Source organism: Sycon ciliatum, chromosome 1 (assembly GCF_964019385.1).
Source record: "Sycon ciliatum chromosome 1, ocSycCili1.1, whole genome shotgun sequence".
Classification (NCBI taxonomy): Eukaryota; Metazoa; Porifera; class Calcarea; order Leucosolenida; family Sycettidae; genus Sycon; species Sycon ciliatum.
Genome location: NC_088643.1, coordinates 20,594,322 through 20,621,767, shown reverse-complemented (window position 1 = coordinate 20,621,767; position 27,446 = coordinate 20,594,322). Strand labels below are relative to the sequence as shown.

Below are 27,446 nucleotides of genomic sequence, written 5' to 3'. Positions count from 1 at the left end.
CAGACTTGTTACTCCACCACTATGCTCTCTATCTCTTCCAGCTAGCACTCCAGCACACTCGCACATGCACTGAGCCACAACTATCAACAAGGAATCAAGAGAGTTGAAATATTGAAATAGTGGTAAAGTTGGGAGAAAAGAAAACTGTTCAAGGCTTTTTCCACGAGATCCAAGATCCATCAAGAAAAAAAGGACATGCACAAAATGGCGACCATGTCGTCCATTGACGCGTAATCATGGTAATCACAAACTAGTGCAGCGACCAAAGAAAAGACATAAGTGAAGAAGAAGAAACAGCGCTGAAGCAAGAAGATCGGATCGCTGCAGTCGCTAAAATGCACTAGCCTACTGACAGTAGTTCCACGTGAGCATGCAGTCACGTGGTCATAAACAGAGTGCGTACACACTCGCGTCATACCGATACGTCATACATGACAAAAAAGAAAAGAAAGGAAAGTCACGCGCGAGTCAAACAAATCAAAGAGCACGAGACTACGTACTGCAAATACTACGAAGAATTTGTTTGAGAACAAATGCACAAGACGAGGAATTTGTTTGAGAACAATTGCACAAGAATATATATCTCTTCGAAACTAGAATGGAGTCCGTGATGAGAATTCCAACGAGCCTGGACGCAGCTACAAAGTAAGAATACAATCAAATAACTAATATCGTCAGAACTTTTGTAACAATACAAGCAGTCGATTTACCACAGTGTTATCTCTATATTTACACCAGTCCCCCAGGTAACACAGTGTCAATCGATGTAGCGACTCGGGCGTTGGATATGACGACGGTTACGCAGACTACGATCGGCGACAGCCAACTGCTCAACATCGAGATCACACTGCGCGGGCGATGCAGGCACAGATCCAGACTCACACGACAACACAGATTCAGCAGCAGGTTTAATCAACTGAATGTTAACAGACTTCTGTTGATCAAAACCATCCACAGAACGACACACACGCACGGAACCAGGACCAAGGATCTCGGTGACCTTCCACCCAGCTTCGAACGGTGGCAAGCGCTTCTGCGAACGAGCGGGGTGACGGAGCAAAACAGCATCACCGACAGCATATGGATTGGAAGCGCTGCCCTCAACAAAATCATGAGACGACAACTCAGCTTCGACAAAGTCACGAATACGAGCAGACCGACCAGCAAGGCTGTCCACCCAAACACTAAGGCTAGAACCAACAGCAGACTCGTCAACAATTAACTGACGTGGAAGCCATCCACACATAGCTTCCATTGGGGACACACCAATCGCGGCATGGAGTCGCGTACGGTAGTAGTGCAACAGCACAGGCAACTCAGACTTCCAATCACTCGAGGAGTCGAGCATCTTGCGAATGAGGGTCAACAAAGTGCGATTAAATCGCTCAGCAGAACCCTGAGACTGGGGATGCCTAACTGCACCAGTACGCACCTTCGTGCCAAACACACGAAACAATGACTCGACAATGCCATTCACAAATTCAGTACCATTGTCCATACGAACAACTTCTGGGGAGCCCCACTTCAAACAAACATCGGTCACAGCTTCAGCAACTGACTGACCATCATGCGCACGTAGGGGAACAACCTCGACCCATTTAGTAAACACATCAACAATCACAAGAACACAATGAAAACGCCCACTGCGGTCAGAACCAAGTTCAAGAGTATCAATAACAATCTCCTGCCAAGGCTTACCGGGCAAATCTGGGCTCGCGTTGTTGTAGCATTTTCCAGGCGCTGGTCCTTGCCACTGACACTTCTTCTGGATTCTCATGTATTTCGCTTGTGTCTCTTGTCAGCTTGCTGACACCATTATCGCCATGCTGATCGCTATATAGGCACACTATGGCACTCTTTTGAGGAAGTTGCACATTGCATTCATATACAGCCTTCAAGAATGATTGTGTGAGCTGCTGTGACTAGATGTGGATCGAGTCAACGCATCGGTTGCTGGAAGGTCTGAATTAGAGAAGTGATTCGGAAAAGGGGGCAGTGATAAGATTGTAAGATTCTGGAGGTGCTTTCCGCGTGGGACTTAACAGAGAGTCTATGTAACGCCCGTATACTTGGCTAGCATGTACTTGCTGTTGTGCCTGCGCTTCGCGACGAATTCTCACCGCGAATTCAGGAGGGTGCTTTTATCCGCAGTGATAATGTCCAGCTTCTCGGCCAGGCACAAGTTGCAGCGCTTGGAGGCTGGGCTGTATGAGCTGGCCCTCTTCCTCACGATGCTGTGTTCTGTTCCTTCGTTTTGCAGTTACCATTAGTGGCTCAAAAGCTCCGTGCTTTGTTGATATTTCACATGGTGCATTGACAGCTTGTGGTTGTCGTACCTTGAATGGTGTCTCTGAGAGACCACTATATTCTTTGTTTTCGGTGCCCTCTGCGGCTTCGTATACGGTGCAAGCTGCCTGGCACGAGGCGGCCTGCATGGGGCATTCTTCTTTTTTCCATCAGTTGCAGTGCTTGCCTGCTGGGGCGGGTTTAGCCTGCTTCTGTTGTGGCCCTTGATAAAGGCGACGACATGCGGGAGGCAGCTATAGCTGATCTTTATGGTATGTTTGTTAAAACAATTGCCAGTGGGGATGCGGGCGCGAAGTTCTTTCGGATCAACTTGATGAAGACAACTTTGGCGTTAGTCTTGACGGACTTGTTGTACATGTGGTTGCGCGTCTAGCTCTTTATTGCACACACCTCGCGATATCGGAAATGTGCCCATGTCGGGTGTAATTTGTTCGGTTTTACAGACACTGTCTCTTAAGTTGGTGGCTGGCCTGTATAAGGCAGTTAGAATGGACAAGACAAGCAACATAGTACAAAGCTCTATAGTATGGTACACCGTGACAACTCAAGCATCATTGGTCCTCCTCATATCTATTGATGCCAATTCTGAATTTCTGTTTAATGCATCAGCGTGCTCCTGGAAGGACAAACATGCAACGGGCTATGAGTCTATTTCAGACACCGGAAATGTGACTTGCTCCCAGGGCTATAGACCAGTGCGTGATGCCAATACTCCCAAATGCAACCAGACAACTGGAGCTTGGGAGTTCACTGCCGTTTGCGAAGGTTAGTCCAATGTGATTCTATATTTGTGGTCGTGTATTATACTCGAAAATGTTTTCCCATTCGGATTTAGATGTAGTGTCATTCAGCAAGTAGGAAAGTCTTGGTTTCAAAAGATAACTCCAGGAAATGTGCACTCACACAATGAACTTTCCATGGAAGTGTCACCCCGTTTCTTGTTCATCCTTATGGTAACACTATAATAAGTTTCGTGTTCCAATAATGGACAAAGTGTCTGTAGACTTTGCTGCAAACAGTGCTCAACACCTCAAAAAGGGGCAGAGCTTATCACACAGGGCAGAACAACAGAGACCAAAAATCCTTCTCGTGACTCCGAGTTTCGTGTTTCAAAAAACACTCATCACACGATAAACCATAATAATGCTGTTCGCTAGTTATAGGTACGTTCTTGAGCGAGTAGTCGATGTCCATCCGTTTTGGTCGGTCCATTGTATGCAGCTCAGGGGAAAGTGCTCAACAGAACCTTTGTCTATATCACTCATGCTAGCAGCTAGCGACTAGCATTATTATGGTTTATCGTCTGTCGGAGTCTGATGAGTGTTTTTGAAACACGAGAAGGATTTTTGGTCTCTGTTGTTCTGCCATGTGTAGTGTTCCAATAATATGTATCTTTTATCGCCTTATAATAGCTATGAAAAGTATGAATGCCGCAGACATCACCACACAACATGACAATTTGTTCAAGGTTTGGTTTTGTGTGTTTTCAAAATCGATTTTCACGCTCCGATCATCAGTGCAAATACGGAACTAAAGAGATCAAGGAAAAAACAAAGGTTAAAAATCCAAAGAAGTGTGACACATGACGGGTAACTTGTGGTAAGTATTACAAAAAGTGAGAACTAAAATAAAGAGTAAGTGTGACAACCGGGCATGAACAGTGCAGAAACAACTCATGAACACGGGGTGCAAACTCACGAAAATAACCTAAGTGCTAAAACATCTTTTTGCTTACACAAATCGGGCTTATGAGTACGAATACAAGCAGCTTCAAGGACCTTCAACTGCTGGACATAACGGGCACGACACAGTACAGAAAAGTGGGAATCATCATAAACACTCAAACAATCGGGACGAGATAACAAAAGCTAGTACACAGCTGACTTCTTACGAATTTCACCCTCATCAGCTCCATCACCTTCCCTGCCACCTGACTCTTCCCTCGTCCGTTTTATCACCATCACCACCAGCCGTCTCATCGTCATCCGCCTCGTCGTCATCCGCCGCCTGGTCATCACCCGCCTCGTCGTCATCTGTATCCTCGCCGTCGTCCGCCTCGTCGTCATCTGTATCCTCGTCATCCGCCGCATCATCACCCAACTCATATTCACCACCAGTCAGTCGTCTGATACCATCCATGTTCTCCTTCCTACGTCTGTCCCGTGCCACTGTCCTTACATCATCTACGTCCCGAGATTTTGTTCCGTTTTGCCCTCGGCTTCCGGTCTCCTTCGATGCTCCGCGTGGGCCTTGGCCATTCCTAGCATATATTTCGGTTGAATAATTCGCGGTCGACCTCCGTGGTCTCTGGACCCACGGATCAAGCGCTGGAGGGTGCTGCGGTGTCCGCACAGCCGGATACTGTGTCAAAGAAATGGGATCAATTTCTGTGATTGGCGGTACTGTGGTTGTTGCCGACTCCTCCCAACCCCAGCCCACCAACGGCACTGGTGGTGGCTCCGGTGGCGGCAAGGGCAAAGGTGGAGAAGGCACATTCGGTTGGCTTAGTGATCCACCACTCTTCCTCTGCACCGTGTGTTCGACTTGCTTGTGTTGGTGGTAGACACACACAAACCAAACCTTGAACAAATTGTCATGTTGCGTGGTGATGTCTGCGGTATTCATACTTTTCATAGCTATTATTAAACTTTTATCTCCACGTAGATTATTTGTATTATCGCCTTCTTAGTATTTGACCTCACTAATTTCCCTGATACATAAGCGGTCAAATACATCGCGTATTTCACTGCTTAGTCAAATACGCAATAATTATATTAATTTTGACTACTTATGTTTGACTTGTTCATGATTTCGCAGTTTTTTGGAGCGTGCTAGGGGATTTCCCTTTGCCATGACGCATGCGTGATGGAAATCAAATGAAGCGCTTGGATCTCAGCTTTGCAGCGCAGTTCGAATCGTGAAAATCAGTTGAATTATTATTTGGGCAAGATGCCGAACAAGAACGTGATATTGAGTTGTTGTGCCGTTCCGAGGCACGGTGGAGTGGGAGGAAGAGGAGATGGAAGTGGCCCTGGTGTGTCTATGTTGCTGAGATCTACCATGATGGATTCGCTTGGTCCTGATCTTTCCAACGAGCCCAGGATGATGAAAATCCATCATTGTGGAGTGAAATAAGAATAAATTCCATTCAGAGCTGTGCGCACAAACTATACCAAGAGAGTCAGTGCACTGGACAGCCGGCCGATTGGAGAAAAGGGGCCCCGGCATAGAAAGGGTTAAAACTGCAGGGGTAGCATATGTGTACATGAACTTAGACATCTGCTGTGTACGTGATGTGATAAGGCGCGCATGCGCGCCTGGGCTCGTGGCTGGTTTTGCATGCTTGCAGTGCTGGACTAGGTCCGAGAATGCGAGCTCTTTTTTCCTTGTCTTTCTGTTCCTTGATTATTACAATAACTGTACGAACCTGAGTAATGCTGTGTGTGGGCCCTTAGGGCCAGACATAACAATTGGCGACGAAGATGGCAGGACGCAACTCCAGATTAGAAATTTTCGAAACTGGGGATTTTGACGAGTATGCAGAGAGACTCAATTTTCATTTTCTGGCTAATGACATTGGCCAAGTTGCAGACGATGCAACCGAGACAGTACAGGCAGCGGCAGACAAGAAAAAGTGCGCCGTGCTGATTAGTCAACTATCCGGTCAGGTTTATTCCACATTGAAGAATTTGTGCCTCCCAGATAAACCAGGGCAGAAGAAGTTCGAAGAGTTGCTGAAGCTCCTCTGTGATTATTTCAAGCCCAAGATCAGTATAGTTGCTGCCACCTATCAATTTCAGAAAACCCTGCAGAAGGAGGGCGAGTCTGCGATCATGTTCGCGGCTCGATTGAAACGGGCAGCCATGGACTGCAAGTTTGTCTCGACAGGGCCTTGCGTGACCAGTTCATCACTGCGATCGGTTCTACCGGCACGACGAAGGAAATCCTGGCGAAGGCTGAGGAGACGACAACATTTCAGCAGGTTGTCGACATGGCCACGGCTCATGAGACAGCTTTCCGCGAGTCTGAGAAGTTTTCAACGCAGGTTCATGCAGTACGCGGAGAGCCGGGGCTCGCCGACAACGCCACGTTCAAATCTGACAAGCCCTGTTTCCGCTGTGACAAGCTGGGACATCGACCGGATGAGTGCCACTTCAAATCTGCGAAGTGTCGTGCTTGCGGCAAACTGGGACACATCGAACGAGCCTGCCTAAAGAAGAAAGCGGCCAGGTCCGTCAAGCATGTCGGGACAACATCAAACCCCGGTGAGCTTGTTCCTTGTAATGATTCTGTACCGATGTTGAATGTGAATGCCACCATGAGTGACAGAGCTGTAGCACCGTACACTACGCCTGTCGAGCTAAATGGGGTCCAGGTGCACTTGGAAATTGATACGGGTAGCACCGTCACACTGCTAGGAAAAAATGATTTTCTGAAATGCAATGGCTCCGTGTCTGAGCTGGTACCATCCAGCATCACCCTATCTACATACACAGGAAATCCAATCAAATGTCTGGGTGAAATCGAAATGAAAATGGCTTTGGGTGGTGTAGAGGAGAATGTTCTGGTCAGAGTTACTGAATGTGATGGTCCTTCTCTCTTAGGCCGGGATGTCTTGTCCAGATTTACTTTGCCATGGAAATCTATATTCAAAGTGGGCACTGGCGGGCAATCCACTACCGATTTCGTTAAGAAATACCCGAATCTGTTTGACAACTCCACTGTGGGTACGGTGCAAGGGGTGCAAGTAAAGCTGCACGTGTCAGATGAACAACCGGTCTACAAACGAGCAAGACCAGTACCTCTAGCAATTCGACAGCGGTACATCGACGCGTTGAACAAACTCGAGGCTGATGGGGTGATTGAGAAAGTGACGCATTCCGAATGGGCCTCACCAACGGTACAAGTAGAGAAACCAGGAGGAGGATTACGGATTTGCGCAGATTACAGTGGGACTATTAACAAGCATTCAGAATGTGAACAGTACCCACTCCCCACCCTCGAGGAATTGTTGCACAAGTTGGGCCCGGGAGGGAAGTTTACCAAACTCGACTTGTCCCAAGCATACCACCAGCTAGAGGTAGCACCGGAAAGCAGGAAATACACCACCATCAACACAATTCAGGGCCTGTACCAGTACAAACGCTTACCGTTTGGTTTCCACAGTGCCGTATCCATTTTCCAAAGGGTAATGGAAGAAACCTTGGTTGCGCTACCAGGCAGCGGCGGGTACATTGATGATGTGCTGTGTACCGGGGAAAATGATGAAATCCATGAGGAAAACGTGGACCGGGTACTCCATCGACTGGATGAGAAAGGTTTCAAATTGAATCCGGAGAAATTCTGTTACATGGCTGAGGCACTCTCTTACTTAGGTCACACGATCAGTGGGCAGGGCGTCTCCCCTTCAACAGCCAGGATACAGGCACTGAAAATGGCCAAACCACCACAGAATGTTGCCGAATTGCAATCTTTCATCGGTTCTGCAAATTTCGTGCGGAAGTTTGTGCCTCATTTCGCAGAAATTGCAGCTCCTTTGTACGACCTCTTGAAAAAGGGTGGGAAATGGCACTGGGAGACCACTCACGAGCAAGCTTTTGGCAAATTGAAAGATGCTATGTGTTCAGAAGCCCTACTGGCACACTATGATTTACAAAGGCCAACAGTGTTGCAAGTGGATGCTTCGGGAGTGGGCCTTGGCGCAGTCCTACTGCAGAAGCAGGAGAATGGTGAATTACGACCGATCGCATTCATGTCGCGTAAGCTGACCCCAGCAGAGTCACGCTATGCTCAAATTGAAAGAGAAGCATTGGCTGTGGTGTTCGGAGTGACCAAATTTCGCCAGTACCTACTCGGTAGAGAGTTCATAGTGGTCACTGATCATCGGCCACTCTTGAAGTTACTGGGAAATCACGAGGATGTCCCCACTCTCGCCTCTAATCGAATCAAGAAATGGGCATTGCAACTGGCGGCATATGATTACGAAATGCAGTATCTCGCGGGGAAAGAAAACGTCCATGCGGATTTTCTCTCGCGACAACCAATGCAATCTGTGTCACCGAGCGAGGAGGAGACCGTCACGGTACAGGTCTTGCTTATCGAGAACGACTCAATAATCAAAGCAGCTGTGGTGAGAGCAGAATCGGCAAAGGATTCTGTATTGGCTAAAGTAATTCGCTATACGGTTAATGGGTGGCCTGCTGAAATTGAGGAAGACCTCAAGGCATATGCTAGCAAGAGAATGGAATTGTCTGTGGAGAATGATATCTTGTTATGGGACAACCGGGTGGTGATTCCTAACTCACTTCGAATGCTCTTGCTACGAGATCTGCATGCAGAGCATTTTGGCATGGTGAAAATGAAGCAAGTGGCCCGGCGCTACTTGTGGTGGCCCAATATTGACCAGGATATAGAATCTAAAGTCAATGCGTGTTTGCAATGCCAAGAGAATGCCAAATGCCCACCGGCAAAACCCGGTGTTTGGTCATGGCCGACGGGTCCATGGAAACGGATACACATTGATTTTGCCGGGCCATTTCTGGGAAAAATGTTCTTGGTGGTGGTAGATGCTTACTCTAAGTACTTGGATGTAATACCCATGGCTCATGCAACCAGTGCGACCACGATTTCTGCTTTACGCCATCTGTTTTCTGTGTTTGGTTTGCCTGAGCACTTGGTTACAGATAACGGCAGTCAGTTCACGAGTGCGGAATTCCAGGCGTTCCTGGATGGCAATGGCATTCTACACACAACAACGGCGCCAGGTCATCCAGCAACTAATGGCCTCGCCGAACGCTACGTTGGCGTCTTCAAGCAGAAGATGAAAGAAATGTCGAATACTGGTGAACCACTCAACGTCAGGCTCGACCGGTTTCTCTTAGCGCATCGAACAACGCCGACCACCAGTGGGAAGACGCCGGCGGAGCTGTTAATGGGCCGGCAACCGAGAATCCGGCTCAGTGCATTGCGGCAGTCTGAGAGTCATCGGCAGGTCAAGGTGTACCAGGAGAGCTTGACTACGCCAAAGTTTAACACCGGTGACGCTGTGTTCGCCCTGAACTTTGGTCGTGGAGCAACTTGGGTACCAGCTACTGTAGTGCATATCCACAGCCCTCACAGTTTCGGAGTACAGGTGGATGATGTCGTCTGGAAGCGCCATAGGGACCAACTACGACTGCGGGCGGTGCAGTTTGGCCAAGTACCCGTTTCGTCTTCTGCGGACCAGGCGGTCGCACAGCTGCCTACACCGACCAGTGACCCGCCGACAGTGCTAGATTCTCCTCTACCACTTCCGGACGCTAGTAGCAACAGTAGCGCTGTCAGGCCGGATGATACGCTAGCCCCAGCAGCAGACGCCGTTGGAGTCGAGACGGCTCCCAGTGTTGTTGCACCGGCACCCTTGCGTCGCTCCGACCGACATGTCTCCGCGCCCAAGCGCTTGATTGAGAACTGCTAAGTATCCGTACTATTGCCTTTGAGTATGTATTGCTTGTCCTGTTACTTTGATCTGATGCGGCCTGAGTGTAGGAAGTGGACATTTCTGGGCCAGATGAATATTCTACATGTAGGTCATGACGAACAGTCTTCACATAAGATTGTTTTCGTTTAATTCATTGAAACATTTGCATGGTTCCTTTTCCGATCTGATCTAATTCCCCAACGCTATGCAATATTGGCTGACTTTATCTGTCATTCCTACCTCGATCTATAGCTCAGCTCTCATGGACTATTCTGGAAGCTGCAGTAACTGTTATAAGTATAATTATTATGTGTGCAATGTTTTTGAACTTTTTTGCTTTTGTATTATCTGGCCGTTGTAGTGTCAACAGCTATATCTGTCGGCGCCAAATTTGAGTGCCTCTTTGCTTATGTTATAATTTTACCCCGGGAAAAATTCTTGGGGGGCGATTGCTGTGTACGTGATGTGATAAGGCGCGCATGCGCGCCTGGGCTCGTGGCTGGTTTTGCATGCTTGCTGTGCTGGACTAGGTCCGAGAATGTGAGCTCTCTTTTCCTTGTCTTTCTGTTCCTTGATTATTACAATAACTGTACGAACCTGAGTAATGCTGTGTGTGGGCCCTTAGGGCCAGACATAACAACATCGCAGCCATTTTTGATGCATCACGCACGCAGCACGTGCGTGTCAGGGACGTGCAGCCAATCAGAATTACAGAAAATTCGAAATATTGCAATATTTGGGCGATTTTTAAAGGGTTCCTTGGCAGCAGCCGTTTTATCTACGGCGTTGAAAATTGCAGGGCTGCTTTGACGGCCAAGTATGCGGACATCTATGGAAAGAAATTTTGAAATCGGTCAAGTACTGTAAAAGCCATATTTATAACGAAGTGCTAACTCCCACGAGTTAACGAGGAGAAATCTGTCGTTAAAATAGAAATCGTTATACAAAAATCGATACATATACTGTCCTATTGAGCGTTGAGAATAAGTGCGAATCGTTATCTTTGGTACACGTAAACCAGTCGATTTTGGGAAATCGTTATATATGCACCTCGTTAGAATAATGGCTTGTACAGTAGAGGGAAATCCGTGTGTAGGTTTTTTCTGAGCGTTGTCGCTCTGATTTCCAGTATTCTTACAGTAAATCTATGTCGTTGAGGAGAAGAATGATTTGGTGAATCTACGGAGAACATTTTAATAAAGAAAGAAACTGAATGCAATCCATCCTGCACTAAGATTTACGTGTGAACATGAAGAGTCGAATAAGCTATCTTTTCTGGATGTGTTAGTCGAAAAGACCCAGACTGGTGTATTAACTACGGTATACCCTAAACCCGTTTCACCGCGCAATACATGATGTTTGACTCGTTTTGCACTTCCCAGTACAAGTCTAACTTAGTTCGTAACCTTGTTAAACGGCAGGAACTTAATTTTCTATGCTCGTATTTGTGAAGAACGGATACAAGTACCCGCAGAAGCTCCTCAGCAGACTTTTAACACAAACACCTGTTGGAACGAGCTATCGGGCCGTTGCCTTGCCGCGTATTTCTTTACTTTGTTGTGAAATGATGTGTTGTTTTCCTGTGTGATGGCATTACCCAAATTGTATCGTCTAGTCGCGTGCATGTGTGATATGAGCATGCGCGATTTTGTAGTCGAGAGTCCTTTTGTCAGTCTTCTTGTTCGTCTCTGTCAGAGCAGTATGCTTTTCCGTAATGTCAAAATATATAATGTTACAAACAAGTCTTGTCCCTTGTGTCCTGCGTCCCGGGGAACGGAATGGCTGAGATTCCGTAACAACATGGTGCCGAAACCCGGGACGCAGAGGATGAGTTAGTTTGTCATGAGTCTGTTCGTCGTCGTCACATCTTCGCTTCCATATTCCTCCTGCTGTCGTCGCATTCTCTTTCTGAACGGTCTTCCTTTGTCATTGCCAAGCACCTGACAGACGTCAACTATTCTGCTGGCATCATCCAGATCCGGAGAGTTTCATGCATCTTCGCCGTCATCTCTTGCAAACCGAGCTGCTGCCAGCCGTTTGCTCCTTCTCAGCTTTGGCGTGTTGACTTTGTCTGCGTGCGGAGTACCGGTAATTGCTGATAATAAAGATGTAACACAGTGTTTATAGTAAAAAATTAAAAAAGGGCCAAGAAACTAGAAGATAAATTTATCCTTGGCTCTCTATCCTAGTCCATTCTGACACGGTGTTCGTCTTCATTTACATTAAGGTTTGTTCTGCGTGCTGGGTTGTTTTTTTTACTTTGGCAATTAAATTGCATTTGTTGTCTAACCCAGTGTGTCGTGAGAAACATGATGATTCTTGGTTCAGTGTTATTCATTCTGCAAGTAGTTTCAAGCAGTTGAAAGTTCTAGAAACTGTCTACATTCACATTCTTGATACCAATATAGTAGTAGCGGTAGTATTGACATATCCGCGGCAAGTCGCTTATGTACAACGGCATGGGAGAGGATAACAAAAATAGAAATATATTTTTGGGAAATCCACGCTATTATCGAATATTCAACAATGACTGGTGTGGGGTTATACCAAATACCCGTAATGTGAAAGTATATTATTTTATTGTTGCAATATTTCTAAAATATAATGTCACTGCACTCACACCCACACCTTTTTTCTTCTTTTTTTGAAACCAGCCTCTTGTACGGGCAGAAGTAACAAAATGCTCGCACCCACACTCACACTCAAACAAGGTGTGAATAATGGTGGGACTATGACAAAAAGATATGAGATTCCGCCGCCAGACTGCACTTACGCTACCACATTATGCTGAGCTGTGTAACAATGGCGTATAACCACACGGTATTGTTGTTACAATTTCTCTCTTTTGATTTTCAGATATAGATGAATGCGCTATATCAAATGGTAGTTTTTGCAATGAACAGGATACATGTTACAACACCAACGGGTCCTTTGTATGTTGCAACAAAAATTCTAATTGGTCAAATGGCCTTTGTTCACGTAAGTGTGTAGAAAAGAGCATCCTTAAACTAGCAAGCAGTTGAATAATTTTGTCATGGAAGGGAAAAAAACACTTGGATCTGTCGTATTCCGGCCAAAATTTCCTTTTGAAGTATAGATCAATTTTGGGGAGAGAACCCGTTTTTCTAGGCTTTCCAAGTTTTCTCTAAAAAATACTTCTTTTATACAAGTTTATATAGGTTTTTATACTGAATACGGTAAAACGGCCTGGGCCTCATTTTCTCTGTGCTGTGCTGATGAGTATACAAAAGGATGAAACAGTTCTGTCCGCAGATTGAGTGCTGAATAGAACTCTTTAACTTGCGATGATGTTGGAGTGGATGTTAGTTTCAAAGGTGAACTTATATTAGGGGTGGAGCTGTTACCTAGTTTAACCGGCTATGTAACCGTTCAAAATCAATAAGTAGTTAACCGCTTGCATAAGGGTTCCTGGGTTATATTTTTCCTTTGTAAGCTGTGCATAATATGCATAAGTTGTGCACAATGGATGCATGACCGGTAGTGCCCTCATCTCTGGGGTTGCTCGCCATGTTAGTGAGGCTTGCATATGCTCATAATGATATGCGATTTAATTGGCGGTTGCCATGGCACCAAGTGGCGAAAATTCAGGAAAAAAACCCGAGCACCCACGCATCGCGCAAAAATAATAATTATTGGTCTGGCCGTGTGAAGCTGTGTAGCCGTCGAGCGCCATAACTCCGCGGGCCTTTCTCGTGTGGCTTTGATGATTGTTGCAGTCGGTGGCTAAGAGTTTTCTCTTCAACACTATATGTTATATTTTACTTTTTTACTATGTTCACATTACCAGCTCCAAGAATGAGGACAGACAATGGTACGGAGACTAGGACAAACGTGACAACTAATGCACACGCACTGCACCGAGACGCAGCAGTGATGGTGGGGCACTGATGGCTCTGCCAACCTAATGTCTAGGTGTCACGGCCAAAAACACGCACAAAAAGAAGAAGAAAAAAAGAAGATAGAGCTGTACAAGTCAGAAAAATGAAAATCCCAAAGCTTAACATCAGCGAGTGTGTGGAAAAAATTGTCATCAAATTGGCATCATACTATTCATAGCGAATCGACTCCCCAGAGCCAGATTGTGCTGCGAAGATGGCGATAAACATTTTGAATGATTGCGTTCTCTTGCTGTGTGGAGGCTAGGGCAGAAGAGCGGCAGGGAGGGAGTTCCAATCGCTGATACTGCAGTGTGGGAACGAGCCCTTAAGTGCCAGAGGGATGATGAAGGCAACTGGTGTTGGAGCTGTTGGTCATGGCCACTGGTGCTACCATGCTTGCTGCGAGTTCTGGGGCTGGTAGAGGGGATACGGCGAGCTGGCAACACAGAGAGCACCTACAAATGACCAGGAAAGTAGTGCAGCTTCTACAGGCAGGCAACAGTACAGCGGACAGCCAAGCTGGGTAGGTGTGCACCAGGGCAAATAACCTGAAATGCGCGGCACTGAACGTTTTGCAGACGCTGGAGGTGACTCTGCGCAGCTCTCATCCACATAGGAGGCGAGTGCTCCATATGGTTGATCGTACGAACGCCTTATATACAGTCGTCCGGCCGCCCGTGGTGAAGATGTGGGCGGCTCTGGTTAGAACCCCAAGCTGGTAGCGTGCACGGGTAGCTATGGAGCGTTGGTGATCGTTAAGGTCAACTTGGCGTCCACTTTCACACCAAGGAGGGTGATGGGGGTTGTCATTCTCAAGGACGTAAATATACGTCCTTAGCAGCAAAAGGGTTAGCTGAAGGAATGACAAGGTTGCGATGCAGTCCGAAGCTCAATGGAAAAATATTGTGATCCGGCTCTGAATCACAGAGCAATTGACGACATGCCTCAACTGTAATTGTGGTGATGCTTTAGCTGTGCTTGAGATCATAGTGCTATGGATATACCGCCATGTAAAACGATTTCACATGCTGATAATATCGGATACAATTACACAAGATACTCTAGATACTCTAACAATTTTATCACTAATTATGATAATAATTACCACATCAAATGCTGCAGAGACCTATCCAGAATCGGCAATATGCTGGCCCTGGCCTGGAGATCTGCAACTGCATCTCGGTTTCTACTTTGCAATATTAACGGATTAGTCCCTTTGTCGATTGATGGATCAATCGGAACCAAAATTTGTCACTCCGATTAGTAACTTCGGCTCTGCTCTGTTTTGTTTTGAACTGTATACGTATGTTTAACTCATTGTATTTCTTTGTATTCTGTATCTCGTTATCGTTATCTTTTCCTCTAGCCCTCTCGCTTAGGATGAGCTTTCTTTTTTATGGCAGCTTAACCCTTTCCATGCCAGCATGTTTTCCTGTGTTGGCCACGCATTGTTCAGGCGCTGAGCTCAACTGTTCAAAGCTGCACGCGCACATCAGAACGAAATTTATTGCTATTTCACTGTACCTTGATGGACTTTCACGATCCATGGCTTATTGGAAAGATCTGGACAACAGGAAGCCATTTCAGGGACTCACAGCGCGACAGGCATACCAGAGCCACTTCCATCTCCTCTCAAAGTCCCCCTACCATGCCTGAAAATAACAAAACGACTGCCTCTCATGATTTCTTTCGTCTTCTTGCTCATTGTGAACTGATTTTCACGATTCAAACTGCGTTGGAAAGCTGAGATTCAAGCGCGTTTGTTGCAGCTGACTGCGCACGCGCTGTGTCTAGGGGAAATCCCCTAGCCTGCACGAAGTCGTGAACAAAAAATTTGAATCGATTGCCTAAAATTGAAATTTGCGCATTCTGGCCGTTCAATTTATCGCCGCTCGGTCATACCTTGTCGTATCGCGAAGAGCTTTATATCTCTGGAAAGCTGAGCTCAAGACCTTTCCAGCGGTGTCTCAACCTTAGCAGTCCGAGATATTTCGACGGAGTTACGACAGTTTGTACACTCGTCTATAGCGCGCGATACACATGTACTGTACAGTGTACATTGTACAGTGTAGGCAGAACGCGTAAACGCGTCCATGGCCAATCGGCTCATACTAAAAAAACGCGTACACGCGTCCATGGCATGGAAAGGGTTAAGCGAAGGCTATACCTGCTTTATGCAGGTTGATGCCAACGCGAACAAGCAAAATAATAATAATAATAATACTAATAATATTACAGATAGGTGTCATCCCCTTGTTTATTCCACAATGAATTCAGGTACGGTATTTGTGATAGAATGTCGAAAACCGGAACTTTCTGCATCAATATCCTAGTGACATGTAATTTGAATGTTACATGATGGGGCGGCTGCTCCCACGCGAAGTTGCCCCCCCCCCCCCCCCCCATGGCTCCTTTATCTTTTTATCACTATGGAGGTGTAGTGCCAAAAAACGGAAATCTTGGGAAGGGAAGAACAGTTGGGGAGCATTTCTGGCACTCCACTAAACGGCGCTGCGTCAAGGTGGAGCAGGCACTGCACAAAAGGATATATGCTGGAACTGTGAAAGAATATCCCGATACGATTACAGTGAAAATAGAGAGGGAGAGAGTTAATTCACTACCAACTCTGACTTCGTGTGCCGCCCTTGTCAAATAAGTGTCTGAGATGATCAGCAGGAGCCTTTTGTTACATCAAGTGTGAGAACGCATTCAGCTTTCAGCTTTTTGGAATCTGTATCATCAATATTATAGACAGTGTATCCATGTAACAAGTTGACTATTTGGACGAGGAGGAGACAGGATGATGGACAGAAGCCAAAGACACAATCTAACATGATACAACCCACCATTCAGCAGATTCGGCAGCCACAGACATTGCATGTAAACAAAAGTCTGGCTCATCGTCAAGCTCTTTCCTTCTGGTTAACAACTGGTTACGATCTTCAGCAAGACCAACACAATGACAAGCTATTCATGCATTCTGAAAATGTCAGCAATGGTCAAGTCTCATAGAAACCATGTGTAATGGAAGTGACATACACAAAAGAAGAACAACTCGGACAACAGCATAACTGTCGGAACAAAATATTTTGCCCAAGGGGCTGCAACTGCCCATGACCATGTATTGTATAACAGGCGAAAAGTCCAGCACACAGGAAGAGACAAGTGAACGGAACACATCGTTCTAATGGAACCACGAACATTTTAAATATATTTTTACCGCTTGCATGTCTTTATTTCTATACATTTCCTCATATAATTTACTTCATCTTTCTGTGAGAACCGGACCTATGAGACGGCGAAAAGGCAATCATGCCCGTGCTATTGATGAGGAAAAATAAAAGTCCACAGCAAAAACAACCACCCTTCAAACAAAGATGCACCAACTACTTGAGCACGACGAGAGACCACAGAAGGAAAAATCTAATAATTTATTGATGTTCAAGTGCACGTGGAAGCTTGAATGGACAAAAATGCCACAACCCCAGTGTCAAATGAGCTGGGATCACACATTCATCAGCCTACTCTTACGCAACCAAGTGGTGCACTGGAGATATTGTAGGAAGCCAAAATGATCAACATGAACAAAAAAGCCAAAGCTGATATAAAAATTCCAACATGAGAAAATAATTGCCTGTTCTCTTTACCATCGAATGCACAAATTATTTGTGAACATCCACCCGTATAATGTTTTTCTTCCCATGATGCTCTCTTGTTCTCTTCACCCCGCTATACCGCTCACCTGATATTTTCTCTTGCTGAACTGATAGCAACGAGATTTGGCAGCCTCACCCCGGCTGTGCTTCTTGGCCTTGTTACTGAATTGTTACTAAACAATCCTAACCAACCTTGCATCCAACCATTGGCATGCTACAACCGACAACCGTTCCAAACGTGGGTGAGAGAATGGGCGAGAGAATACATAATAAGGATAAATCTGAAAGGCGATCATCGAAAGATGATAAAAGGCAGCTGCATAAGCATACAACCGCGCTTCAAAATCAAACGTAAAGATGGCGATCATGAACGACTGCGACGTGGAAAAAAAGAAAAGCGGATCGCTTCGATTGCTCAAAGGCACTAGCATAGAGCGTGCATACTGCATAGCGCGTGCGGTCAAAAGGTCACGTGATAAGTGCGTACACAAGTCATACGTTGTAATAATGCACTTGACAAAGAAAAGGAAACAAAGCTGAGCGTGAGGCAAACCAATCTGCAGAGCGCGAAAATATAAACACATTGAACGAAGGCTTTGTTTGAGAACAGAATGCACGGGCAGACAAAGAAGAAACAGTTCGAAGATCAGTCAATGTCGGTGTTTCTTAGAATCAATCATATAGAAAGCTCTATCACGCAAGACCGGACCTATACACCTACGAAGTAAGCATTGATGTGTTACGAGAAATACGTGCAGTGGAATATATTGCATTGCATTGGATTGCATAGTGACACAACTTGCCAAGCTGCATGTACGTGATGTAAATCTACAAACAACATGCAACGTCGTAGTAAGAACTATCGCAACTCGTTAATTGTGTTTTGGACTCAAGGTAAGCAGTACTTTGTCACACGTTGACAACGACGAACGAATTGATTAGACTGATAATAATTAATAATAATATGAAAGAAAAAGAAATTATAAATGTCACCTACAGTTACACAACACCCTGGTATGAACTTCACTTCCTCAAGCTACCTCAAGTTCCCCTTTGAAGAAATGGTGGTATGCTACGTTTAGGAAAGAGAAGAGAATTTTGTAAATGGCATTAATTTTTTAATTAAACCCAATTTATTTTCCCATAACCAGCGGGAATTAAAAACCAAATGGGAACCAACATATTGGAACACTGGAACATACCTGCTTCATCATTCCTAGATTCCAACATCTACGGAAAGAATAGTGCTGGTTGCTTTTGGCGGTGACGACTTGGGTCATGGCCCATCCTTTTTTTCTTTGAAAATAAAAGTTTTTAATTTGCATTACAGAAAAAGACCAAGGAACTGCATTCACAGGTCTCTAAGTTTTCAATTCCTTTTTAAATATTATTTAATAATTTTTTCAGACTTGGTTTTTCTTTCACCAATACCCTTCATCTTTTCCGCAAACCGGGTTTCAGTAACAATAATGAGTGGGTCTCTGATGAATTGTAAGAAAGGGTTTGCTCCCCACACCGGAGCTCGCGCTATTCCGCCGATATTACTTGACACTTGACTGACTCACGACTGCCATCCAGAGCACACGAGAAGTCCATCGAACCTTCGACTCGGCAAACCTGCAAGAAAGCACCACTCCCTGCTCAATACACAGTGTTTCGGGGAATTCACCCCTCATCAGTTGAGCTTGAGTAGGCTGAGGAAGATTGTGCCTGAAGAGCACCACTTATATAGTGCTCTCCAGGTACAAACATCACCAGGGATACAAAGTTACAGAGACGCTCCGCTTCCAGCGCGATAAACACCTCGTGAACACCAGATAGCAGCGTGAGTCAGTGTCGCTCCTGGACGGTGAGACCAGACGTTGAGGACCCTCGGTCATTCGCAACGCTGTCACCTCCAAACCAACTAGTCGCAAGCCCGCGCTGGGCACAACAGTACGAAGTAGTGGTTGCGACTTCGGCGATGATGATTTGTAAGAAAGGGTTTGCTCCCCACACCGGAGCTCGCGCTATTCCGCCGATATTACTTGACACTTGACTGACTCACGACTGCCATCCAGAGCACACGAGAAGTCCATATCGGCGGAATAGCGCGAGCTCCGGTGTGGGGAGCAAACCCTTTCTTACAAATCATCATCGCCGAAGTCGCAACCACTACTTCGTCTCTGATGAAGTTATAAAAACATTGCTTGGTTGGTAAACCAAGATGTTAATAATGATTTTCGTGTAATCTGCCCTCTTTTGCATGTTCAGAGAGATACGAATGCGCGGGAAATGAAAGCCTTCTAATTTTAGATACAAGCGCACACTTGAAGACGAGCCTGGACATTGCAATAACTAGTTGTTCAAAGGCAGGACTGTCACTCCCGAGCCATCCAGGCTGCATTTCATCCGCAGTTAGCTCTGGCAAGATTAACAATAGTGTTTGGCTAGTGACACCTGATTGGGTGGTAAAGTCAATTCTGAGTGGAGACAATCTAACCGAAGATGCATCACGTGATCAGTTACACAACATTGTCTGTGTCGGTAGGTCACAACATATACATTTAGCGTAATAAGCACAATACAGTTTTCATTGAATCTTAACCCTTTTACCGCTATAGAGTTATGCCATTCAGCCACTGGGCAAAATGCTACAATTAAGGTACTAGTAAATGGCCAGTTCCACAACGTTATGGCCCTGGCAACTGGGCTTTTGAATTTTTGGGAAATGGAGACCAAGACTACTACCATCAGATTGACTAACTTGATGTAGCATCCGAAATAAGAAGCAAAGCGTCATATCTTGATTGTGGCACGGGTCATGTTCCCCGGTTCGGCTATGCTGATGATATTTGGCTTCAGTTACCATTTATTATTAGTTTGTTTTGCTTGTTATGATTTCTTGATTTTGCACCCGGTTCAGTTATATTTAAAATATTATTTGCTGCAGCCTTTTCGCTGTGTGGTTAATGATTTCCCTTTTTCTTAATTTCGTCGTCGTCAGAACCATCACTTTCGATTTCAAAAACATCTGAGTCATTTCCGTCTTCAGAATCGCCGCTCGAGTCCAATGGCTCGTTCTCGCTGTCGCTGTCCATGAATATAGTATCGTACGCCTCCGAAAGGAGACCGATGAGAGATTACGACATGCCATGATCGCGACGGTTGAGTTCAAAAATAGGACCTACTGAAAAAGTTTGAATTTTTATATTTTTTCAAAGGGCGCGTGACTTCCTAGCACCTCGCAGACCTGCGACCTTTGCGCGAATTGGTACCCACGCATTTGAGGAAGCTACATGCAAGTCATTCACGCGATCCACAACAAAAGAGAGATAGATGTGATAGTCGTTCAACATTTTCAACTACACTTTTGGAATTTTGAAATTTTTATTTGAGTTCGAAGGACGAGCGTTACCTCCTAGCACCTCGCAGACCTGTGAGCTTCATATGAATCGTCACCCACGCGATCGAAGATGCTGCAGCCTGTGCAGCCAAGTAGTCAAGTCATTCGCAGGATCTAAAACCACTGACAACAGCACGAAGGAGAGATTGATATGCTGTGATAGTAGTTCAAAAAATAGCAACTACACTCTTTGAATTTTTATTTGAGATCGAAGAACGGGCGTGACATAGCCATGGCTGGCTATCGCCCCCTCCCTCCATATTGGCCTATATTCTCTGGCCACGGGAAGGTGAAACAAATAAATATATCCAACTACCTCGTGAACCCCCCCCCCCCAGCTTTGTTTGAATCGCCACCCACAAGTTCGAAGATGCTGCAGGCAAGTATCCAAGTCATTCGCGCGATCTACAACAGCGTACGAGTACTTTGAGTCAGGCACTATTTTGTGTAATGCAACTGGACGAGTATCCTCGTCCTCGGGAATACAGCATACTTTTTGAGGATGAAATAACTCGTCCTTGGTCCTCAAAGGATTAATTCCGGGTTTGTTTGTTTGTTTATTTGTACCATCGGCATGTCAGGTGTATCTAGCACCTGTCCCGTACTGTACCATCAAAGACAGCTGGCCACAAACAGCTGGCCACAATATTCAAATAGGGCTTTCAAATGCAAGATCATAACGCGAAGCAACTTGGAAGAATGAGTATGATTGCGAAGTGTATCGGGGAATGCATGTAGGGCGACAGTGCGGGTTCGAATCCCAATTTATGTCTTTAAAAAAAGGAGAAATGGAAAATTTATAGCATCCCTGTGATTTTTTTGCCTAGGTCATCAGGTTGGTAGACAGTGTTCTCTTACCCTAAAATGCAAAGAGAAATTTTGATGTAGCCAATCAATGAAAAAAAACATTTCCAATAGTTAACATGCATGATGAGCTAGCTAGGCAAAAGAGCATAGCGTACGGCCCTGACCTTCCAAGCTCTCTCGTTAACTCGGATGGAGAGCCAAGGATTGATTTATAAAAAGTAAAAAGACCAAGGAACTACAAGTTACGATATACTGTCCACTATCACCATCAATTACTAAACAATCAGCTCATGCGATAACATTGCAAAACACTGACTGACGGTACTGACGTTCTACAACTAATTGGCTAACAGCTCTAGCACATATTGGACGCGCACTCCAACAGCCTTCTAACTTGGAAGGTTCTAAGCTATATCAAAGATGAGCTAGAGCTGTTAGCCGGTTAGTTGTAGAATGTCAGTCCCGTCGGTCAGTGTCGTGCAGTGTTATAGCATGAGCTGATTGTTTAGTAACTGGTGGTGTTAGTGGACATTATAGTGTAACTTGCAGTTCCTTGGTCCTTTTTTACTTTTTTATGAATATTTTTACTTCCTCCGCGTCATCGAAATTATCGCAGTTTGACTAGTGACTTGTCACTTGTTACTGACAACTCCATAAGCTAAGCCATTCAAAACTTATTACACAGTATGATAGTCTGAAGACTAGAGTAACGTTCCAGGACAGTTGGACTGAGAGTTTTCATGCAGAGATGAAGTCCTCGTCGTTGCTGATGTCAATGGACGCAAAAATATCGTTCCGAAATATTTCAAGGAAGGTTGAAAGTTGGTCGCGCCTCATCTCACCTGCTTTGACTTTCTCCACCTGGACAAGAGCTGCTATGCTTGTCGTCTACAAGCTCTGGATGATTTCTACTTCACCACCAACGGAGCCTAGTAAGAACACACGATCGTTGCGAGGTCGGTTGATTACCGTCGGCGGAATCACCTCGATCTTGAAAAGAACATTTTTTAGCCGAGGCATGCCCATTTATTTAAGCTGTGTGGTCAGAGCTCATGCAGGTAAGTGTACTATCACGTCCAGCGCGCCCTCTTTTTTAGCATCACTCGTTTACCATGGTACGGCACCTGCGCGTGCATCACTAGCACTACGTGTAGAGTCTACATAGCTCTTGCAGGTACAATCATGTACTGAGTGTCTCAGCCAGAGCGACAAATTTTATCGTTGTTGCAGGCATTTACTTTGCTGACCCCTCGATGTTTCTCCAAGTGCTACCACTTGTTCCACGAAGTCTTTCTCACCCCAGCTAAGGTAAAACAGTGATGAGGCTTGAGTGAATGGCCATAAGGACGAGAAATGTGCAGGCTGCAACGCCTGACTGATCTCGGCGAGTCGAAATTACCATCGCAGCGACATCAGCGAAGAAATTGCGTCTAGTTCAAAAATTCCAGCTTCTAATAACAGAAAATAGAACTTTGCCGTCACCCTATACTGATGACTATCGCCTTTGTCCGATTCCTTGCCTCTGGTACGAGTGCTGGTGAGTAAATACCCCGTTTTATATCAAAAGTCAAACTGCAACAATTTCGATGCAGCGGAGGAAGTAGTATAGAAAAGGGACCAGGGAACTACAAGTTCTTCTATACCTCACCTTCTCCGAATCGCTAAGTCTACATACCGGTATGTAAGTAGTGGCACTGGGACGAGCCACTCCACACCAAACCTACACAAACTGATGCGTGGCCTCCAGTCCTCACAATGACCTACTCTGCCAGACATGCTCTCCCAGGGCCACACTCTCTCAACCCCAGCTGAAACAACCACCCTGAACGCTTTCTTCAACTGGCAGAGCCGACAGTCAGTTACAGGGCGCCAGCATGAATTCTTCTCCATTCATGTCCCCACACCCAATACACCTGGTCTCACTACACTTGAAACAACAGCCCAAGAGGATTCAAAGCTACTGTCTAACCTTGACCCGTCAAAGACCCCGGGTTGTGATGACATACTAACCCGACTACTGAAAGAGGCAGCCAGTTCACTTGCGCCGTCCCTAGAAATCCTTTTTAACATCTCCTTCTATCGTTGCACTATCCCGCAAGAGTGAAGGGACGCAACAGTCACCCGATCCACAAGAAGGGCAGCTAAACCAAGCCCTCCAACTATCGACCCATATCGCTGCTCAGCGTGACGTCGAAAGTGCAAGAGAGAATAGTTGGTGACCGGATCTCGAAGCACATCCAACCTCACCTCCACAACGGCCAATCAGGTTTTCGGCCAAACAATGGCACCACACAGCAGCTATCTCGGTTAATCCATCAGATCACCGAGAAAAGAGACGCTGGGCAAACAGGTATTGCTTGCTTCTTCGACCTATCTAAGGCATTTCACCGGGTGTGCACCAAGGACTGCTTGCTAAATTGACCCACCTCGCACTCGATGGCAAATGCTTCCAGTGGATTGCCTCCAACAGACGACAATGTGTGCCAGTGGAGAGCAGCAAATCAACCTGGCTGAACATTCCTGCAGGGGTCTCCCAAGGCTCTGTCTTGGGGCCACTTTTGTTCACAGCCTACACAGTCGATCTGCCAACCGCCTGCATAAATGCCAACACTGAGTGCAGCCATTTTGCCGACGACATTGCCATGATTGCCGCTCATGAGAAATGTCTAGCCACAGAAGAGCACCTCCAGTCAGATATGACAACCGCCGCACAGTGGCTGATGGATTGGCAACTCCGCATCAACGAAAATAAGACCACTGTCATCCACTTTCACCACACCAACCGGCCACCTCCCAGACCACCATCAATCACACTCCGACTCAACGATACCAACCTCACTGTCCCCTTAAAGGCATCGCCACCTTGGCCTTCTCGTACAGCAGAATCCATGCTGGAACTAGCATGTTGACCACATCATCACTAAAGCGTCCAGGAAGATGTTCCTTCTCCTGCGACTACACTTCTGCTCTCTCCTACATCTATCTAATTTACATTCACAGTATTCTTCAGTATGCTTGCACTGACCTCTCACCCCTCCTCGCAACCCTCAATAACCGGCTTGAGCGCATCCAACGGCGCGCCGCTCGCCTCTGTTTGCATCTCCCCTATTTGAACACAGAACCCACTCCGCACTGCTCCACTGGCTCAAATGGCTATCATTCAGCAGCCGCCGTACCCTCTTCCATATCATTCATGCACATAGCCTGCATCATAGATATGCAACACAACACCTTTTTGCAATTCACCTACCCCGAATACAACCCATTCGCACGCTCAGGTTCCCCCCGAACCTTTGAGTTACCCACAACACGCAAACCAGCTAGGAGACTTCCCCATCTATGCTTCACTTGATTTCTTTAATAGCACCCCACTTAGCCTCCGACAATATACCCCAGACAAGATTTCAAAGCAAACATCCTACCTCTTGTCATCTCTTCCGTATGTACATACTCACATTGCTCATTAACCCCTCATCAGTTGAGCTTGAGAAGGCTGAGGAAGGTTATGCCTGAAGAGCACCACTTATATATTGCTCTCCAGGCAAAAACATCACCAGGGAAACAAACTTACAGAGACGCTCCGTTTCAAGCGCGACAGACACCACGTGAACACCAGATAGCAGCGCAAGTCAGTGTCGCTCATGGAGGTGCTGAACAGAAGCAATTATCATCGAAGTCGCACAAACCTCTTCTTATTATGATATTATTTGTTGCAAATGATGCAGACAGGTTCTTGAGTCTTCAACTGCGTTAAATAACTGAGGAGGGGGCACCCAAACACATGTAGAGGAGGGTGTTTCAAATAGGAACGGTTTGACAGCAAAATTGTGTAGACCCAAACGGATCATCAGCGTGGATTGTTCACTCGGAGCTCTTTCTCTCAATGCACTCTTGATGGCAATGCTCAGCTTGAGGCCTACGCGGACGATACGACGCTATGCAGTCTAGTATCTTCAGCTCAGTGCCCTCGGGATGCTGCACACACCTTGCAGGTATCCACAAACCGCCTGCATGAGTGGGGTTGCCGGTGGAAAGTGTCTTTCGAGCCCAGCAAGTCACAGGCTATGACTGCTACCCTCCGACGCACTGACCTAGACCTGCCCCAAATCCTGTTTGGTGGTACCCCTGTACCGGAGGAAACCAGCATATCACTGCTTGGTGTTCGATTTGACTCCAAATTGTCTTTCGCTAGTCACCTCAGGACCGTGACCATCCGCGCCCAGCAGCGCCTCGGCTTTCTCCAACGAGCGGCCCACATTCTAACGCCAGCTGGCCGAACGACTGTCTACAAGGCATTCGTGAGGCCCCTGATGGAGTATGCCCCGCTTGTGTGGATGGGCGCGCCAGCCAGCCACATCCAACGTCTGGATAATGTTCAGCGCCGCGCACTGCGCATCATTGGCCCTGGTGCAATTCTCCCCAGTCTGGCTGTCCGCCGGACTGTTGCTGCTCTCTCGTGCATGTACAAATTGCATTCCATTACTGGTCCTCCTCAGCTACTTGCTGTATTGCCACCGCATCGCGTTTCTCCAGCCCACCCCAGAACCAGGAACCAGCACAATAATGCCACCAGCCATGCCTATCAACTGTCAGACACCCTCCCTGTCTCAGCTCAATCCGTCGTGAAGCGGTCGTTCCCGTACTGCTGTATTGGCGCATGGAACTCCCTTCCTGACAGGCTGCTGTCGCAGCGCCCACACAAAACACGTTTTCAGTCATTCAAGACAAAGGTCTACCGACACCTGAGAGACAGCAACTGGTCCTGGGCAACAGATTCCCTGTAATTTTTCGAGCTCGTCGCTTGCCGGACCCGCTAATCCGCGTACCTGGCCTTGCTCAGAGTGCTCAGCTGTGTTTTGCATACATGGAAAACTTGTTATGATTCTTTTCTTTTCTCTGCCTATTCTTTTACCAGGCGTGGGCAATCCCCTGGATTATCAAAATGGGTGCCTTATTATTTTTCTGTTTTTTAGCTTGTTTTCTTTACACTTTTTGTGGGAGTTTCGTTTCAGATCTATTAAAAAAGTTCATAAGTTTTGGTTGATGAAGTTGACATGTACATTGTACATCAGTCCAAACACTGATAATAAACAATCTCTTTTCATCTTGTTTTTATTTTTCTAAACACCTACCGGTACTTTTACCCATTCTACTTCCCCATAGCTAGATCTAGCTTTGCTTTACATTTCTGTTTCTTTTTCCTGGTGCGTGCTTGTGGCATTGAAGCCGAGACCTTTGGTCGGTGGAGCCCCTGGTACCTCGCCATCACTGCAGCCCAGTGCAGCCCCTGCTCAGTAGCTGTTTGTTTTTGTCCACATAATTATTTATTTTACGAGTTGGGTTTTTGAATAATAGTAAAAAAATAAATAAAATAAAAAAACGCTACACTGCAAAACCTCTGTAATATCTAGCTTGGACTGGTATTGTTGCTACTCTCAGAATGCTTGTCAAACACGGCCTCAAGAGACTCCAGTTTTTGAACAGCACGCATGACGGATGGTTGTCTTTTCCATGTTCGACAATTTTGAGTATATAGATGCGGGAAGTTTCTGGTAAGTGTTGTCTCCTAGCCACAAAAGCCTGAAAATGAGGGGAACACGTACCAGTACTATAGTATCGGTTCTCTTTTGGTAGATCAGTAAAGGGTTAGGATTACCAGTAGTGGACTGGTGCACCTTAGCATTCGTTTTCATAAAACATCAATTTCACCATATTGGCAATAACATTTTCATAATTAGGATCTGCATTCAACATTGATTTTTTTCTAATTTCAGAATTTGCTGCTTGTTCATCGGTCACGTGCCAGCAAAATGCCCTCTGTAATTCGACAGGACAATGTGAATGTAGAATGCCTTACTATCACGATGGTACAAATTGCTCTCGTAAGTGAAAGCAGTGGGTTGGATTGCTCAGACCTGGCGGCAGTTAGTCTA

The 27,446-nt window shown here is 46.0% G+C and overlaps 2 protein-coding genes across 2 annotated transcripts; one reads left to right on the top strand and one right to left on the bottom strand.

The window, feature by feature from the left end:
* Window positions 1–757: 757 nt before the first annotated feature.
* Window positions 758–1,498, bottom strand: LOC135821413 (uncharacterized). The gene has a single exon (XM_065334496.1). It carries the CDS (start codon window positions 1,496–1,498, stop codon window positions 758–760), a length of 741 nt encoding a protein of 246 aa, XP_065190568.1.
* Window positions 1,499–2,527: 1,029 nt separating this feature from the next.
* On the top strand, window positions 2,528–27,446 carry LOC135821322 (protein kinase C-binding protein NELL2a-like). Its single transcript, XM_065334413.1, has 5 exons — window positions 2,528–2,558; window positions 2,917–3,072; window positions 12,623–12,745; window positions 19,575–19,847; window positions 27,288–27,446. The coding sequence occupies exons 1-5, from the start codon at window positions 2,528–2,530 to the stop codon at window positions 27,401–27,403; spliced, it is 699 nt and encodes a 232-aa protein (XP_065190485.1). The 3' UTR covers window positions 27,404–27,446.